Source organism: Monodelphis domestica, chromosome 2, assembly GCF_027887165.1.
Source record: "Monodelphis domestica isolate mMonDom1 chromosome 2, mMonDom1.pri, whole genome shotgun sequence".
NCBI classification, from domain to species: Eukaryota; Metazoa; Chordata; class Mammalia; order Didelphimorphia; family Didelphidae; genus Monodelphis; species Monodelphis domestica.
In genome coordinates, this window is record NC_077228.1 from 175,327,198 (window position 1) to 175,344,469 (window position 17,272).

General features: G+C 38.0%; 1 protein-coding gene across 19 annotated transcripts in view; it reads left to right on the top strand.

Moving 5' to 3' along the window:
• ACACA (acetyl-CoA carboxylase alpha) overlaps nucleotides 1-17,272 on the top strand; it is a 291,002-nt gene that overhangs the window by 200,238 nt on the left and 73,492 nt on the right. For all 19 annotated transcript variants that reach the window (XR_461987.2, XR_461986.2, XR_461989.2 and 16 more), the window contains one exon: nucleotides 16,889-17,158. Coding sequence is in view for 8 of the 19 variants with exons in the window: in XM_007481899.3 (XP_007481961.2) it covers nucleotides 16,889-17,158 (270 nt within the window). In the remaining 11 variants the exon portion in view is untranslated. The remainder of the gene's footprint in view (nucleotides 1-16,888; nucleotides 17,159-17,272) is intronic.

The following is a 17,272-nucleotide window of genomic DNA, read 5'->3' on the forward strand; positions in this document are numbered from 1 at the left end:
CTTGAGTTATGGAGGATTGGAAAAGGCTTTCTGTAAAAGGTAGGATTTTTAGTTCCGACTTGAAGGAAGCTCGGAGGCAGAGATAAGAAAGAAGAGCCTTTCAGATGTGAGAGGACAGCCCGTGAAAACACTGGATTTGGAGTTAAAGAAAATTGATCGAATTGAACAACAATTTTGAATGTCTGTTCTTTCCTGGACTATCTTCTTTGGTCTAGCCTTCAAACATCATGCTATATCATTACACATAATTTCAAATGAATATGTGTTCTAGTATTAAAAGCCCTGATTTGTAAACAGGACATGGGTTCAAATCCTTGTTCTGTTTATTGTTCAATAGTTGAGTGACCTTGAAAAAGAAAATCGCTCAGTAGACCTCAGTTTCCTTCTCTGTAAATGATATATTTGTACTAGATGATCTCCAAGTTCACTCTTAGCCCTAATTATATGACCTAATGGATCATTCAAGTAATTTCTATAGGAGTTCAGAGGAGGAAGAGGTTTATGGTATCATATGAGATTCTACAGTAGACATCTTTATAGTTACAGGATTAGTAGGAATATAGAGAGTCCAGAATCTGACTGTGCTTTATTGTGCTTTGAGTATTAAACAAACCAAAAAAGCATCTAGTTAGTATATTACAAAATACCACCTTTTAGATGCTTCTTTTTGATCTCTCCCATGCATATGCTGGACCCATGAAAGATTCTATGAGAGGTATTAATTTTTTAAAAAGGAATAAAACAGTGAGATGTATGCTCACTAAAGATGTTGGCACAGATGTTGAGGATGTCCAGATGAGAGTCAAAATGAAAAGAAGTCTTTTTCTCATGATTTGTGAGGTCCTGTCTGTAGCTGGCATAGCAGATTCTGAGCCATTTTTTCCCCAATTTTTCAAAGGGTATTTTGGTTATTCGTTTCATTTTCATATCACATTAATTTCTGAAAATAATCTTACCCCCTAACATGCCTTCCTTTATGTCAAAGATTTTAAGAGAAAAGGAAAGTTTTAGTAAAAACACATAATATTTTGACTGTCTTATAGCATATATGACATTCCATATCATAACCCCTATTTCCACAGCAGAGCTTCTTAAACAAGATTCACAATTACTCAAAAGAAATTGGACTCAAGTAGTAACATAAGAAAAATGAAATGGATGAAGAAAAGTCTCTTGTCTAGGTTGGAGGATGGCAAATTATATAGTCTGTGGGCCATTTTTACAGACTGTTGGGTTTTTATAAACCATTCTTAGTTAGCTCTCAGCTCATACAAACAGCAAGTCAGATTTGACCCATGGGCCATAGTTTGCTGCTTCCTGGTGTAGACTGTAATATTCAGTTGAATGGACAGCCCATAGAGATGTCATATCAATAAGTATAGTTTAAATACATATACTACATATAGACATAGAGCTAGGCCCAGGATTAAAAAGGAGGTACAAGAAAGATTGACTTTTCTTTGAGAAATTGTGCATTGCTTTTTTTGTTCTTTATATTTTCATTGAAATTGTTAAATTGATCTACTATATGTCTTGGAGTTTGAAACGTAGAGTTTTTTCCTGGAGGCAATCTGGATTCTTTCTTTGGTTGTTTTCCATATTCTAAAGTGAGAAGACAGTTCTTATGGATTATTTAATTCATTATCGTGTTTGGGTTTTTTAATTTAGCATATTCTTCAGGAAGAGCTATATAGGACCATTAAGTTGTCTTTGTGTCTTATCTTAAAGATCAGTTCTTTGGTTTGTATAGAGATCTTCTGTTCCTTTAACATTATTGCTGTTTATTTTTCTTCTACCAGATTTCCCTCTATTTCTCTATTTTTGCATTCCAAATCTGTTTATCTCCCTTTTAGTACTTTAGAGAAGCCCTCAAATGTAGATGCATTTTTCCCCCAGTCTGTTAATTGAGCTTTTAAGTTCTTCATTGAAAACTTAAATTTTGATGTGTATTATTTCCTAATGTCTTCTCTTATAGACTTCATTTCTCTTGAACCATTATGGAATTTCTTTTTGTTTTTCCATATTCTCTTGTGAATTCACAGAATTCTATTTATTCCTCAGATATTGGTTACCTTTTTTTGTATTATCATTAAGAGAGTCTTGTAACCTCAGGATTTAGTATTTACCTTTTCTTTTAGTTTTAGGATTCTTTGTGCTGTTATTTATTTGCTTGTGCTTCCTGTTTGACTTTTATTGAACTGTTAAAATTTATTTTCCTTTGGAGCCTCCCCTCCCTTGTCATTTTTTGTTGTTGTCCAGATGTGTCCAACTCTTTTGTGATCCCATTTGGGATTTTCTTGTCAAAGTTACTGGAGTAGTTTGCCATTTCCTTCTACAGCTCACTTTATGGATGAGTAAACTGAGGCAAATAGGGTTAAGTGGCTTGCCCAGGGTCATATAGCTAGTAAGTATCTGAGATCTGGTTTGAACTCAGGTCTTCCTGACTGCACGCCTGGCACTCTTCCACTGTGCCATCTAACTACTACCCTATAATTTGCTTTCTAATTTTTCTCCCTTGATTGCTGAGTATATAATTATGGCTGGCATACACTTTGGGATACATTTTCCCTAGCCTTTTTCCTTGTTTTGATTTAAAATTACCTGGCCTAGATCCCTACCCTGAACTGTCTTTGGGGTAATAGGATTAGCCCCAGAAGGCTGTCCATCTCCTTTCAGGCCTAGAACAACCATAGTATTCTTCTTCTCTTCCCCCTTCAACCTTCCCACTCCCTAATTCCTTTCTGTCCCCCATTCCCCATTCCTATCATGCTACTTCCATTTCTCTCTAGTCTTTCATTATTTATCCAACTGGGTTGAATTTTTTTTTGCTGCTTTGTTTATAAGAGGAGCAGGGCTGGAATAGACACGGTGATAGAGTTAAGACAACCCTACATACAACCTTAGGGGTCAGCATATACTGGCTAGGGGGCAGCTGGGTAGCTTAGTGGATTGAGAGCCAGGCCTAGAGACAGGAGGTCCTAGATTCAAATCTGGCCTCAGATACTTCCTAGCTGTGTGACTCTGGGCAAGTCACTTAACCCCCATTGTCTAGCCCTTACCACTCTTCTGCTTTGGAACCAATACACAGTATTGACTCCAAGTCAGAAGGTCAGGGTTTTATTTAAAAAAAAAAAAAGCATATACTAGCTAGAAGGGTACAGAATGAGCTCTTTAAAGAGAAGAGTTCTCAGGTGTTAGTTCCTAAAGATTTAACCATACCAAGGTTTGTAACTGCTTTAAATCTGATATTTAATTTCTCTTTCTGGAAGTTTCCAGAGTTAATTGCATTTAGAGAAAATGACTAATCTTCCATCTTATTGTTTTTGTGAGTCTATCATAAGACCTTTATTAAGCAATGGTTTTATTCTGGTCACTGTGCATAATACTAGTTAAACCAAATAGGGGCATCTGGGTAGACCAATGAATAGAGCGCCAGGCTTGGAGTTAGGGGGACGTGGGTTCAAATATGGCCTCAGATACTTTCTATCTGAGTGACCCTGGACAAATCACTTAACCCCAGTTGCCTATCCCTTGCCCCTCTTCTGCCTTAGAATTTAATTCTAAGACAGAAGGTAAAGGTTTCAAATAAACGGGCACCCAAACTCCTGGCTTTTAAGAAACTTAGTCCAACTAGAAAGAAATCTTAGAAGTAATTCTGTATCTTAAGATATGTACATGATAAAATGTAATAAATCAATTGAATGAAGGCTGTGACATTAAGATAGACTGGAAAGGCTTCCTGTAGTAGAGATTTTAGCTGGAATTCAAAATAAGCCAGAGAAAACAGAAGACATAGATGGAAAGGCAGAGAATTCAAGGCACAGTTACTTGTTGGCTGTGTGACCCTGGTCAAGACACAACCCCAATTGCCTGGCTTTTACTGCTCTTTTGCCTTGGAACCAATACATAGTATCTATTCTATATCCAAAGGTAAGAGTTTTTTTTAAAATACATGGAGTCAGGAAATGGAATTTCTTGTCTGAAGGGCAGCAAGAAAACCAGTGTCACTAACTGGTAGAGTATTTATGGAAAGTAAGGTGTAAGAAGACTGGAAATATAGGAGGGGACCTAGTTATGAAGAGTTTTGAATGCCAGAAGAGTTTATGTTTTATCCTGGATTTTCTGACATGTGAGTGGAGGATGAGCTGGAAGATCAACCAACAGGCTATGATATTTGTAATGGTGTAAGGTGTTCGAGACCCTACATTAGGGTGGTGGTGGCAGTGTCAGTAAAGAGAAGGTGATGTTATATGAGAAATGTTATAATGACAAAATTTTCGGTCCTTGACAACTGAATTAGATATGGGAGATGAAAGTAAGGAGTTCAGAAAGATAAATAGGTTGTAAACCTTACAACCAGGAGGATGATGGTGCTCACCTCCAATAATTGGGAAATTAGGAAGCGGAGAGGGTTTGAGAGGAAAACTAATGAACTCAGTTTTAGGCATGTTGAATTTAAAATGTCTGTGAGACATCCAGCTGGAGATATGAGATTGGAGGATATATTAGGGCTGGATAAATTTGAGAATTATCAGTATATCTAGCATTGATTATTGGGCCCATTAGAGTTGATGAGATCACCAAAGCATAGTATGTGGGAGGAGACCATAGAACCCTGAGTGACACCTACCATTAGTTGATGTGATCTGAATGAACATCCAGGAAAGGAGACTTAGAATGAATGGTCACATAGGCAGGAAGTAAGCCAGGATAGAGTATTGTCATGGAAACCCAGAGAGAAGCAAGTACCAAGAAGTGGGTAAGCACCAATGTCAAAATCTTCAGAGAGGTTAAGAAGATGGTGATTAAGAAAAGGCCTTAGATTTGTAAGAATTATATTTAAGGGCTAGTCCTTAGAATTTTATAAAGTTTATTAGAATTACTTAGATAGGTAAAAGCAGAGAGATAGAGAAAAAAGGCCTAATCTAGCTACCCATATGGCTTCTATAGTAGCACCCCAGCATGCAAGTTCCTTGGTAGGATGCCAAAGACAGAGAGAGCTTACTTCCTTGTCTTGAACCTTTTTAACCTCTCTTTCCCATCTGGGTCAAATTCAGTCATCTCTGGATCAAGTGTATAAGCCACAATCCCATGACCCACACTGGGTGACATAAAGAGGTGACCATCCTAGTTGACATAAGTGATGTAGCTCCAGGAGCACAGGTAGGATAACATCCCATGCATGATCCTGGGAGAGGATTCCCTTCACACAAATTTCACCATTAAAGACCACTGGTAACTTTGGAGAAACCAGTTTCAGTTGAATGATGAGGTTAAAAACCAGACTGTAAGATTTAAGAGAGCAAAAGGAAAGTAGAGGCCCTAGTTATAGATGTCCTTTTTCAAGAATCAGCCATAAAAGATAGGGGAGAGATTAATGAACTAAAGCTTCTGTCTGATACAAAGGCCCATCTTTTTTACTATTCTTATGATGATCCTGTATGACTTTGAGTCTTGTATTATCATAATCTCTAAAGAATTAAAGTTGAGGGTCATCCAAAGGGCAATAGGAGAGGCACATGGTGGATATGAATCATCTGGAACATAAAGGATCCCATCACAGAAATGCTTTTTAAAAAATAATTCTAGAAAATAAAGAAAGGCTCCTTATGTAGTGAGTGTGAGAGCTAATTGATAGCCTATGGACATTGGTATTCATGCAATGTCAGTTGAACTTGGAGAAAGCTCCTGGCATGTTGGATGTACTCCCTATGGAAGATTTTATGGGAGAGCATGAACAAATGGGTATGATTGAATGAGTTGCAAACTGCATTGTTGGTGGAAATACCCATGTCTATGAGATCATCCATCCATCCAAATATCATGTTAGCCAGGGTCATCAAGAAAAACTTTACTGTGGAGAAAGTTAGGCATTGAAAAGGCAATCTTTATGGCCTTGGATTTACATATAGGGGTAGCTTTCAATGGAGTTAGTGGTACTTTGATGGTACTCACCATGATGAGAAAATTGGGTATGAAGAGAAGGGTAAAGAAAAGATGAGCAGCTATTTTTGTTGTACTCAGTATGAGTTGACAATTATAATGTATTGGACTGGACCAAGAGAGCAAGTTCAAAGAAGAATAGAGAAATTTATTCTCCTGGTGTTCTTTTTCTCTCTTCTTAGTGCAGAGGCAAAGATTGGAAAAAAGATTTTCAGTTTTCTGGGTTCCATTTATTCACAATTTTGTGTCAAAATAATTTTCTTCTTCATTGTTGATAATAGCTAATATTTATACAGTATTTTGAGGTTTAAAAGTGCTTGAGGCAGCTAGGAGGTTCAGTGGATAGAGTCAGACTTGGAGAAGGGAGGTCCTGAGTTCAAATTTTGCCCAAGCACTTCCTAGATTTGTGCTCCTAGGCAAGTCACTTAATCCCAATTGCTTAGCCCTAAAAGGTACAGAAGGAGAGTGTGCATTTTGGAATGGCTCTAAACCCTGAGAGACTACATCTCCCAGGACCCTGTACCTCAACTTCCCTGGGAGATGTAGTCTCTCAGGGTTTAGAGCCATTCCAAAACACACAAGAGGAAAAAAAAAAGATACCTCATGCGGCCTTCTTCATGAAGTCTGTCCTTATCATTGTCCCGTCTCCAACCCTCAGCTGAAAGGACTCTCCCTCCCAAAACTACCCTTTATTTATTTATTTATTTATTTGTTTGTTTGTTTGTTTGTTTGTTTGTTTATTTATTTATTATATATTACTCTTCCTCTGGTAGAATGTAAATTGTTTATGGGAAAACCATTTCATTCATTTCTGACTCCTCTTTACTTGACACAGTGGTCATTTAGTAAATTATTATTGATTTTGAAAAGCCTCTCAATATATATTCAAAATTATATTGTTTTCTCTGAAGATACTTCTTATCTCTTTAACTGGGATTTTCTTATTCACTTTTAGTAGTTCTTAAGAGTAGGCTGGTAAAGAGCATTTTTTTCTGCAACAGAGCTCTTGAATTTCTCTTAATGCCATTATTTCTTCCCCCTTAACAAGCTCCCATCTCTGCTCAGTTGTCTACATGGCAGGTTTCAAGTTGCTCTGACCTTTAGGGGTTCTCCTAAATCCTTGACCTTCTGCACTTAGGGATTTCCTTTGTTTGCCATCCTCCACTACCTGCTCCCTGATAAGCATACTCAACTTTTAGGTGTTTTGAAGAGGTTTTACAATGAAGCCCTATAAGAAAAATAAGAGGGCAGATATATAGTAACACATTTACAAAGGTTCTCATAGTTCACCCAGGACTCCAACATCATCTGTAGGATATTTGTTCTCATCTTTTTAGCTCCCTTCTTTCTAATTTCTTTTGTTCTGTCTTGATCTTGATATTCAGTTCTAGTTCTATTGCTATGAATTCGCAGGTTAGACATTTCTTGTTTGAGTTTGTCAAGATTGCATATGTTATATTTGGCTATTTGTTGCTCTGATTGAATGATCATTTTGAATGAAAGCTCCATTAAGTATAGAAGGAGAGAGCAGGTAGGTGGCTCAGTGCTTAGAGAGCCAGGAGGTCCAGGGTTCAAATTTGGACTTGGATACTTCCTGACTGTATGACCCTCATCAAGTCATTTAACTACCAATGCCTTGCCCTTTCCGCTCTTCTGCTTTGGAATCAACATATGGTTTTGATTCTAAGATGAAAGATAAGTGTTTTTTTTTTTTAAAGAGAATAGAATAGAAGGAGTACCTAACATGATTTTTCAGTTCACAATTTTGTTTTTTGTAGCATTTGCCCCATAGATGTCCTTTAGCCCTGATGTTCATGTTGGAAGGAGTCTTGGATGGATGATACTCAGTAAAGTATGAAGGGAGGAGTAAGGAGGCTACTATGTAGTCATACTGAACCCATTGGAAAGTGAGGAGAAAAAAAGAGAATATAAAGTATACTGTCTAATTTGAAGTTCCTCCTTGGCTCAGGAGATCTTAGATCTAGATCTGTAGGATCTATAGGAACAGGTTTGGATATGAAGGACAGAAATCAGAGCTGGCAGTTTAGGGTCTGTTTTTTGTTTAGGGAAAAGAGATAAAGGTGACCTTAAGGTTTCTTTCTAGGTTGTTCATCCCATTTCCATAGTATGGTCAAAGAAATAGTTTTAGGGCAGATACTGTGTTCAAAAATGAAGATTACATGTTAGTCTTATACTACATCCCAGAAACTGAGTGTGTTATACACATTACAGGGAGGGTGAGCAACTCTCACGGTAACTTGATGTGGGAATGGATTCCTCCAGTTTAGGTTTGTGTGACTATTGCAATATATTGTTAAAATTCAAGTATCACTGGAGTTGGAAGAGGCCAAGTGGGAGGGTGTGTGCTTGCTTTTCTCATGTCTGTCTGTCTCCCATCCCCTTCTTCCCTCAGCTCATAAGAGGGCAAATGAATACAGGTAATACATGGGGGGGGGGCATTTTATAATCACCTCGATATTTGGAATTGCATTGCTTTATACTTTTAAATGATATTTTGTTCCTTCCTTTCTATGTCTTTAATGAACAGATACCATAATACCTTATTTCAGAAGGTGGTGATTGGATTTTTTTCTCTGTATTATGTGCATTTTGATTTGTATTTGGCCAAAGGTATGATGTATTAAATAGCTCATATTTATCTGAGTGTTTTTTTTATCTGTTTCTTAATGTTGAGAATCACAAATTGCTATGTAGAAGGCTTCAACCAGCCTGATTACAGTGGCTGTGCAATTGGGTTGAGGAATGTGTACTCAGAGCTTATGATCACTGGCCCGGCTGAGTCTGGGTGATGCATGTGGCTTTCCAGGGATGCTGCTATTTACATCTGTTAATGGCACTTCTTGATGGCCAGCTCCCCAATGAGGTGATATGCAGCAGCCTGGAGACGAGAGACCAAGGCTGCAGATGTTGCTGGGCTCCATTAGGCAGGACCAGGAGAGCTCATCTGGTAGGCTTTTGTATTTTTTTAAGAGATGGGGGAGAGAATGAAAAGCATTACTTATACAGGTATGGAGAAAACAGACAGGCGAGCATGAAAAACTGCAGTTACAACTGGGGTTCGAGTAAAAAGAAAAAGAAATGGAACCAGAGAATAGAAAAGGGAAGGGAAAAAAATTCACCCTTGCATAAGATGGAATTAAAGCAGAAGAGGACTGAAGTGGATGAAGGTGAGGTAGACAAAGAGAGAGGGAGAAATGCCACCCATACCTCTTAAAAGCTAACATCATTTATCTGTATGACTGAACAGATATTGCTGGAGAGAGAGTAGAGACTTGCATAAACAAACCACAGTACAGCAGAGATTATCCCCCCCTCACTCCCACCCAATTCCTTAGTTTTATGGTGCTGCAGAAAAGCAACAATACAGAGAATCTCTCTTGATACATGTCATGGTAAATCCTTCCAGAAAGAGGATAGGAAATAGAGATTAATTTCCATGTATACCTGGAGTAGCTAAGTTTAAGAGAGTTACACTGTTCCCCTCAAATGACTGGAATAACTGGCATCTTCAGACAAGAAATGTGGTAGGTATCCCTGGAAAGTTGGGGATAATTAACCATGAGAGGTGAGGGCCTTCTCTGTTCTACGCTTACCATCTTTAGCCCTGGAAGCTTTTCCTAAAAGGGATCTCATGAAGGATGAAGAACACAGTGTGTCCCAGGGAGCCATAGGTTTGTGTAGTTGTCAGTTCTTTGATAAAAATGCATCCTCTAACATGATCAGCCTTGTTTTTCCCACCTTTTTAAAGCAACCCCAATAGTAGAAGCTGTGACAATATATATTAAAACTGAACAACATAATTTAGTGAGTACAAGGATGTTATCTTCAACCTCTTCATTCCCAAGGGAATATGATAGCTGTATATAGCAAATCTTAGAGGCCCTGTTTAGTTATAACCATGCCTTTGGAAGAATAAATAAGAATTTTAAAATCATTAGAAGGGATTTCAGAGATCATCTAGACAGTATATTTAAAATAAGAATTCTCCCTCATAACATGCCTGATGAGTTCATTGGATAATCATTCGGCAAACATTTATGTACCTACCACATTAGGCATAGGGCTGGGTGCTGGGAAACAAGTACAAAAAATAAAATCTTTAACATCAAGGAACTTAAAATCTAACAGAGAAGACCGCAGTTACATATTTAAATTCATACAAAAGAAACATGAGAAAAAATACAAATGAGTAAAAAGTAGTTAAATATAGTGTTACTGCAGTAGGAAGGGAGAAGGGAATGAAAAGAGGCTTCATGCCCAACCCGGCTATGTTCCAGACATTGTACTAAGTGCTAGAGATACAAATATGAAAAAGAAAGACAGGCCCTTCCATCAAGGACCTTATAATCTTATAACAGAAGACAAAACATAAAAGGAAGCTGAAAGTGGTTAGGAGAAAGGGAAAGAGAAGGTACATTATGGAGGCTAGTCCAAGGCATGTAAACTGGTTGGAAATAAAAGAAATTACTGGCCTGAGAATCCTCTTTAAATATAGACTTTGGAAGGAGTTCTCTGTGCCATCCCCTAGTCAGAAGAAGAGAAGGCATCAAGGCTGTTAATGAGCTCTGAGTACCAAAACTGATGCAGTCTCACAGGATAACAGATTTCCTGATAATGTTTCCTGGGACCATGATGGAGTCCTGTCTAAAGCATGTGAGCTTGGTGATAAATGAATGTTGTGATTGAGCTGAGTCTTTAAGGAAGAGATAAATTCTATGAGGCAGAGGTAAGGAGACCATTACAGGCATCGGGGACATCAATTACAAAAGGCATAGAGACAGATGGACTGTGTGAGGAACAGAAACTTGGTCAGTTTGGCTGTATTATAGCGTATGAGAATGGGAATAATGCTCAATTATGCTAGAAAACTAGACTGAGGTCCAGGGCTTGAAAAAGTAAACAGAGGAGCTACTATTTTCTTCTGGAAGCAGAGGGGAATTGTTGGCATTTCTTGAGTAGGAAAGTGATATATGGTCAGGGGTATTACACTTAAGGAAAATTAGTTTGGCAGCATGTATAAGATGACCCAATGGAATGAAATACTTGAAGCAGAGAAACCAATAGCAGATTGTTGAAGTAAACAAGATTAGAAGTGCTGAGGTCCTGAAATAAAGCAGCAGATTTCTAGTTGAATGTAAGTGATATTGTAGAAGTAGGAAAGTCAAGATTTGGCTACTGATGGGATATATGAGATGAAAGAAAGGAATTGAGAATAACATCAAGACTATAAATTTGGAAGACTGGATGGGTAAAGGGAAGCTTGAATATCCAGGGGGTTTGGAAGAAAGAAGGGTTCTATTTTCAACAGGTTGAATTTGAGATGTCTCTAGGACTTCCATTTTGAAATGTCCAGTAGGCTGTTGATGATACGGAACTGAAGCTTAGTGCAGAGACTAGAATTGAAAGCATAGATCTTAATAGAAATACTAATTTAACCCATGAACCTTGATGAGGTGACTAGTAAAGAAGACCTAAGACAAAACTTTGAGGTACATACATATTGGGGTAGGGCATGTTATTCATTTTGTTGGAAAACCTCTACTAAGAGAGAAACCACTTCCTATTGAAGCAGCCCATTCTACCTTTTTAAAAAAAAAAATTTATAACATTTTTTTTATTTGGTCAATTTCAAACATTATTCCTTGGTTACAAAAATCATTTTCTATTCCTCCCTCCCCTCCCTTACCACTCCCCTCTCTCATTGCTGATGCGCAATTCCACTGGGTATTACATGTGTCCTTGATCAGAACCCATTTCCTTGTTGTTGGTGTTTGCGCTAGGATGTTCATTTAGAGTCTGCAATCCCAATCATATCCCCCTTGACCCATGTAGTCAAGCAGTTGTTTTTCTTCAGTGTTTCTACTCCCACAATTTTTCCTCTGAATGTGAATAATGTTCTTTCTCATAGATCCCACCGGGTTGCTCAGGAACACTGTATTGCCACTAATGGAGAAGTCCATTACATTCAATTGTACCACAGTGTATCTGTCTCTGTGTACATTGTTCTCCTGGTTCTGCTCCTTTCACTCTGCATCAGTTCCTGGAGGTCGTTCCAGTTCACATAGGAATTCCTCCAGTTTATTATTCCTTTGAGCACAATAGTATTCCATCACCAACATATACCACAATTTGTTCAGCCATTCCCCAATCAACAGACACCCCCTTATTTTCAATTTTTTGCTACCTCAAAGAGTGCAGCTATGAATATTCTTGTACATGTATTTTTCCTTATTATTTCTTTGGGGTACAAACCCAGCAGTGCTATGGCTGGGTCAAAAGGCAGTCTTGTAGTGCCCTTTGGGCATAGTTCCAAATTGCCCTCTACCCATTCTACTTTTTAAAGAAAAATCATTATTAATATATTTTGTTTTTAAACCTATGACCATTCATTTTTTAAAATTATTTTTATTTTTTTTAAACCCTTACCTTCTTCCTTGGAATCAATACAATAATATATTAGTTCCATGGCAGAAGAGTGATATGGTCTGGGCAATGGGGGTTAAGTGACTTGCCCAGGTTCACATAGCTAAGAAGTGCCTGAGGCCACATTTGAACCTAGGACCTCCCATCTCTAGGCCTGGCTCTCAGTCCACTGAGCAACCCAGCTATCCTGTCTGTGACCATTTATGGCATTTCTCTAGCACTTTAAAGTTTACAAAATCCTTTAAATCTTCTCACAGTGGATTCTCACAACAATCCTGTGAGAGAGATGGTGTTTTTATCCCTAGGACAGAGGAGGAAACCAAGGTTCAGAGAGATTAATGCTTTCCAAGGGTCAATTTAAGTAGCCCAGGCAAGATTTGCACTCTGTTCTTCCTCTTTTCAAATCTAGTGCTCTGTCCATTACACTACCTAGACACCCAGTTATTCTTTTTCCCTCTCCCTTCCAGAGAGCCATTCCTTATAATCAACCAATCAATAGACATTTAATAAAACACCTATAGTCCCTGCCCTTAAGGAATTTTTTTATCTAAGGAGAGAGACAGCACACAAACAAATTTATACAAAGCAAGTTGTCTACAGAATGAACAGGAAATAACAGAGCAGAAGCACTAACATTAAGATTAGCTGGGGAAGGCTTCCTGTTGAAGATGGAATTTCAGTTGGGACTTTAAAGGTTGCCAGAGAAGTCAGTGGCTTAAGTGGAAGAGGAAGGATGTCCCAGGTATGGAAAATACCTGGAGTCAAGAGATAGTGACTTGTTGTGGAACATCCAGGAATATGTGTTTGTAAGGAGCAAGAAGAGTAGAAAAGTAGAAGGCTAATTTATGAAGTTCTCTGAATGCCTAACAGAACATTTTATATTTGCTTCTGAAACCAATAGATTTTCATGTAATCTAAGTGTTCTGTTTTATCTTTAGCAGTTGATTCTTTCCCTTGTTTACTTAAAAATATATATTCTACCCATAACTTTGAAACATATATGATCTGCTGGTATGATTTTTTTTTTAAGCTATGATCTCTAACATTAAAGTCATGTTTATGGGATGTGTTGGTCTTAGCTTACTTTCTGACAGACTGCTTTCTAGTTTTCCCAGCAGTTCTCATTAACTAGGGAGTTTTTTCTAAGTGATTTGTTCTTTGTTTTATCAAATACTAGGTTTGTGAGTTCCATTGTTCCTGATTTCTTCCATATCTAGTCACTTCCTCCCTCCCCACCTGGGATAAGGGGGAGTTGGGGAGGTTGGGCACGGCACTCAGTTTCAAGGTGAAGGATAGTGAGGGCTGTTCCTGGCATTCTGTCTCTGAAAGATTCACCATCACTGCCCTAGATACATACATGCTATGTGATCCTGGCTAAGTTACTTAACCTCTCTGATCCTTGGTTTCCTTATCTGTAAAATGGAGACAATATAGCACCTACCTCAGGGTTGTTGTGAGGATCAATTTAGGAAAATGTGGCACATACTTCGTAAACCTCATAGCTCTTTATGAATGCTAATTATTATTATCATCATCATCCTCATTATAAAAAAGAAGAGGGACTAAGAACTTTTCGCAAATACCCACATTTTAGGAATTGGATGTGGATGATAATCCATCAAAGGATATTGGGAAGGAGCATTTAGGTTGAAGGAGAACCAAGAGAAATTCATCACAAAAATCTAAGGAAGAGTAAATAAGTAGGAGGAAGGATTTGGACAACAGTGTCATGTGACACAAAATTTGATTAGGATGAGTACTGAAAATAGTCATCAGCTTTAGCAATTAAGACATAGGTTACTTTGAAAAGAGTAATTTTAGTCGAATGATGAGGTCAAGAACAAAGTTACAAAGGAGTGACAAGTGAATAGGTGGTGAAGAAATGGGGTCATTGAATATCAACTTTTTTTCTAAATCAGTAAAAGAGAGGAGAAGAATGAGATGATAGCTTGAAGCAGGGGTGGCAGAGTTAAATGATTTTTTTGAAGGACAGTGGATTGAACTCATTGAAAATTGGAATGGGCCAAACAGGAAACTGACTCCTTGAGCAAAGAAGTAATAAAATTAAAAGATTGGAGAATACACACACACAACCCCTCTATTCCTTCCCTTCAACCCTTGCCTTCTACTTTGTAATGGTTTCAAGGCAGAGGAGTGGTAAGTGCTAGTCAATTGCATTTAAATGATTTACCCAGGGTCACACAGCTAGAAAACATCTGAGACCAGATTTCAACCCAGGACCGCCCATCTCTAGGCTTGGATCTGAATCCATTGAGCCACCTAGCTCCCCACAAGATATATTCTATTGAAAATAACTACCTGAGGGGCAGCTGGGTAGCTCAGTGGATTAAGAGTCAGCCCTAGAGACGGGAGGTCCTAGGTTCAAATCTGGCCTCAGCCACTTCTAGCTGTGTGACCCTGGGCAAGTCACTTGACCCCCATTGCCTAACCCTTACCACTCTTCTGCCTTGGAGCCAATACACAGTATTGACTCCAAGACGGAAGGTAAGGGTTTAAAAAAAAAAGAAAAGAAAATAACTACCTGAAAAACAGATCAAGGAGATAATAACATAAGAATCACAAGACTACCTGAATCTCATGAATAAATAAAAAATCATTCAAGAAACCATTATTGGGAAAAGATAATGAATACTGTTTTGTACATGATAAGTTTGAGGTGTCTTTTGGTCATTAGGTTCTTGTTGTATAATGGTGGTTGCTGAATCAGTAAGATTAGTGCTCAGAGGGGACTTATGAGAAAGAATGCTATCCACATTCAGAGGAAGAACTGTGGGAATAGAAACAGAAGAAAAACAATTGCTTGATCACATGGTTCGATGGGGACATGATTGGGGATGTAGACTCTAAACAATTACCCTAGTGCAATTGTCAATAATAAATGGAAATAGGTCTTGATCAATGACACATGTAAAACCCAGTGGAATTGCAGACCAGCTATGGGGGGTGGGGGGGTGGGGAACGACGACTCTAAATTAAGTAATTAAATAAAAATTTCCAAAAACAAAAAAAGATTAGTGTTCAGTGGAATCTCAGGCTAGATATGTAGATCTATGCCTTATGACTATAGAAATGATTATTGAACCCATGGTTGGTGCTTGAGATCACTAAGTGATAGTGTAGAGAGGGATACAGACTTACAGTGTAAATTCTATGTGCTTGGTGCTGTGATAAGTGCTTTAGAAATATTATTTCATTTGTTTTTCACAATAACTCTGGGAAGAAGGTGCTATTATCATCACCATCCCTGTTTGACAGTTGAGGGAAATGAGGCAGTCAGCACTGAAGTGAATTGCTAAGGCTCATCCTGCTAGCTTCTCAAACAGATTTGATCTCAGGTCTTCCTAATTTCATTTCCAACATTCTGTGCATCTAACTGTTAACACAATACTTAGGCTTAGGGTTTGCTTCTGGCTGTCCAACGAACTCAACTCCAGTTATGTTTCTTGGAATTTCTCACATGAGTGTACCTTCTTAACATGCAATTCTCTACTTTTCTCCTCCCCCTTTACTTTTCCTATTCCTTCTGAAAATTATGCTCCTCCAGAGCCATATTCCAGTCATGGGTTGAAAGTCAAATCTATAGATATTTAGTAAGTGCTTATATATGTCAGCCACTGTGATGAGTATTCATCCAATGAAGACTCAATGAAACTGTTAGGTCAAATTTAACTCCTTGAGTTAGTCAATACCTTTTTCCAGCATATGTATCTTTGGGGGAGGGGAGGGAGTAGAAATGTCAGCAGTGGAATAGCTCTCTCGTTTTTTTAATCCCTGGGATGCTTGATAGTATTACATAACCAAAATTTAGAGAACATTTATCACTAAATGATAAGGATACAGGTATAATAGACCAGTCTACCTCTCCTATTTCAACAATAAACCCCACTAACTCTTGTCATCGATAAGTCGGGATTTTTCTCTGCCTCTTTGGACTTTTTTTTAGCATAACTTTTTTAGAATATTTTTAGTTCCAAATTCTCTCTCTCTCCTATCTCTTTCCCACTGATTGAGAAGACAAAGAAGCATGATACCCATAATGCATAAGAAGTTCAGATCTTTTTCCTTTGTTTTTAATAATTCTTTGTGATAAGATGAAAGTTATTCCTTGAACCCTTTTTCTCCTGGGGAGAAAAGAAATGAAGTCTAGGAAAGAGAACAGACTGTATTTTGAACATAGAGAATGGTTATTTAGTCTTTTCAAAAAGATAACCATCACATATTTTGCAGATCATGGAAAGGTGCTGTGTTCCTTACTTGCTGGAAGTGAGATGTTAGTAGCAACTCTTTGAGAACTTTTAGGTCAAACTGCTTGTGATTAAAACAAAATCTCTTCCTCCTTCCTTCTTTCTTCTCCTTCCTTCTCCTTTATTTCATGTCTTCTCTTTCCACTTTCATACAGCCTCCTCCCATGGAATTGTTAACATATCAGAGTTGAGACACAAAAGGCCCTTATTTGTATATTCTTTTATGCTTTTTGCAGATTGGCATGGTAGCTTGGAAAATGACTCTTAAGAGTCCTGAGTACCCAGAAGGTCGAGATATCATTGTTATTGGAAATGACATCACCTATCGAATTGGGTCCTTTGGACCTCAAGAAGATGTTCTATTTCTGAGAGCTTCTGAGCTTGCCAGGGCAGAGGGTATCCCTCGAATCTATGTGGCTGCTAACAGTGGAGCAAGAATTGGGTTGGCTGAGGAAATACGCCATATGTTCCATGTGGCCTGGGTGGATCCTGATGATCCTTACAAGGTAAGAATAAAATTAAAAGCCAAGGAAGCACAATATATAGTAGCAGAAAGTTTATATGTAGAATATGAAAGGTCATTTATTATGATTTGGAAATGTGAAATTTTAGCTGTTAGA